The 1041-nt window shown below is 74.4% G+C and overlaps 1 protein-coding gene across 1 annotated transcript in view; it reads left to right on the top strand.

Moving 5' to 3' along the window:
- Nucleotides 1–7: 7 nt before the first annotated feature.
- Nucleotides 8–1041, top strand: part of LOC118159203 (basic salivary proline-rich protein 1-like) — a gene marked incomplete at both ends in the record, with an annotated part of 1387 nt that continues 353 nt past the window's right edge. Inside the window, 2 exons of the mRNA XM_035313816.1 lie at nt 8–88; nt 188–989. Coding sequence (XP_035169707.1) covers nt 8–88; nt 188–989 — 883 coding nt within the window. The remainder of the gene's footprint in view (nt 89–187; nt 990–1041) is intronic.

Here is a 1041-nt window from a genome sequence, read left to right as displayed (position 1 = left end):
TGTCCCCCCCGTCCCCTCTCCCCAGGTGCTGCAGCGGCTGAGCGAGGCCACGGGCTGCGACCGCGTGGTGGACGTGGGCGCCGGGCAGGTACGGAGTGGGGGGGGGGGGGCCCCCCGGGGGCGGGGGGGGGGGCCCCCCCCCCACCCCCCGGGCCCCGCCCCCACGCCCCCCCCCCCGCCCCCCCAGGGCCACCTCTCGCGCTTCCTGGCCTTCGGCCTCGGCCTCTCCGTCACCGCCGTGGAGGCCGACGGCCGCCTGGTGAGCCTGGCCGAGCGCTTCGACCGCGAGCTGCTGCGGGAGCTGGCCAAAAAACGGGCCCGGGGCGACGGGGGGGGGCCTCCCCCACCCCCCCGGCACCCCAAAAGCAGCCCCCGGGACCCCAACGCCCCCCCCCGGCGCCCCGAGACCCTCGCGTCCCTCTGTCCCCGCCGCCCGCGGCACGTGGCCGGCCGCTTGGACCCGCGGGCTCCCGGCGAGGAATTTCTGCTGCCCCCCGTCCCGGGGCCGGGCCCCCCCGCCAGGAACCCGCTACGGGGGGAGCCGGGGGGGGAGCGGGTGCTGCTGACGGGGCTGCACGCCTGCGGGGACCTCAGCGTGGCCCTGCTGCGCCACTTCGCCCGCAGCCCCCACGTGGCCGCCGTCACCTCGGCCGCCTGCTGCTACATGAAGCTCTCCACGAGGCCCCAGCCCCAAGATCCCGGTCCCCAGCCCCAAGATCCCGGTCCCCAGCCCCAAAATCCCGGTCCCCAGCCCCAGGATCCCAGTCCCCAGCCCCAGGATCCCAGTCCCCAGCCCCAGGATCCCAGTCCCCAGCCCCAAGATCTCGATCCCCAGCCCCAAAATCCCACTGCCCAGCCCCAAAATTCCAATCCCCAGCCCCAAAATCCCAGTCCCCAGCCCCAAGATCTTGATCCCCAGCCCCAGGATCCCGGTTGCCAGCTCCAAAACCCCAATCCCCAACCCCAAAACCCCGGTTCCCAACCCCAAAGCTCAAGACTTGAGCCCCAAAATCCCGCTCCCCAGCCCCAAAATCCCACTGC

Source organism: Oxyura jamaicensis, unplaced genomic scaffold (genome assembly GCF_011077185.1).
Source record: "Oxyura jamaicensis isolate SHBP4307 breed ruddy duck unplaced genomic scaffold, BPBGC_Ojam_1.0 oxyUn_random_OJ68657, whole genome shotgun sequence".
Classification (NCBI taxonomy): Eukaryota; Metazoa; Chordata; class Aves; order Anseriformes; family Anatidae; genus Oxyura; species Oxyura jamaicensis.
Note: the sequence above shows the minus strand (reverse complement) of the source record. Positions and strands in the feature narration are given on the sequence as shown.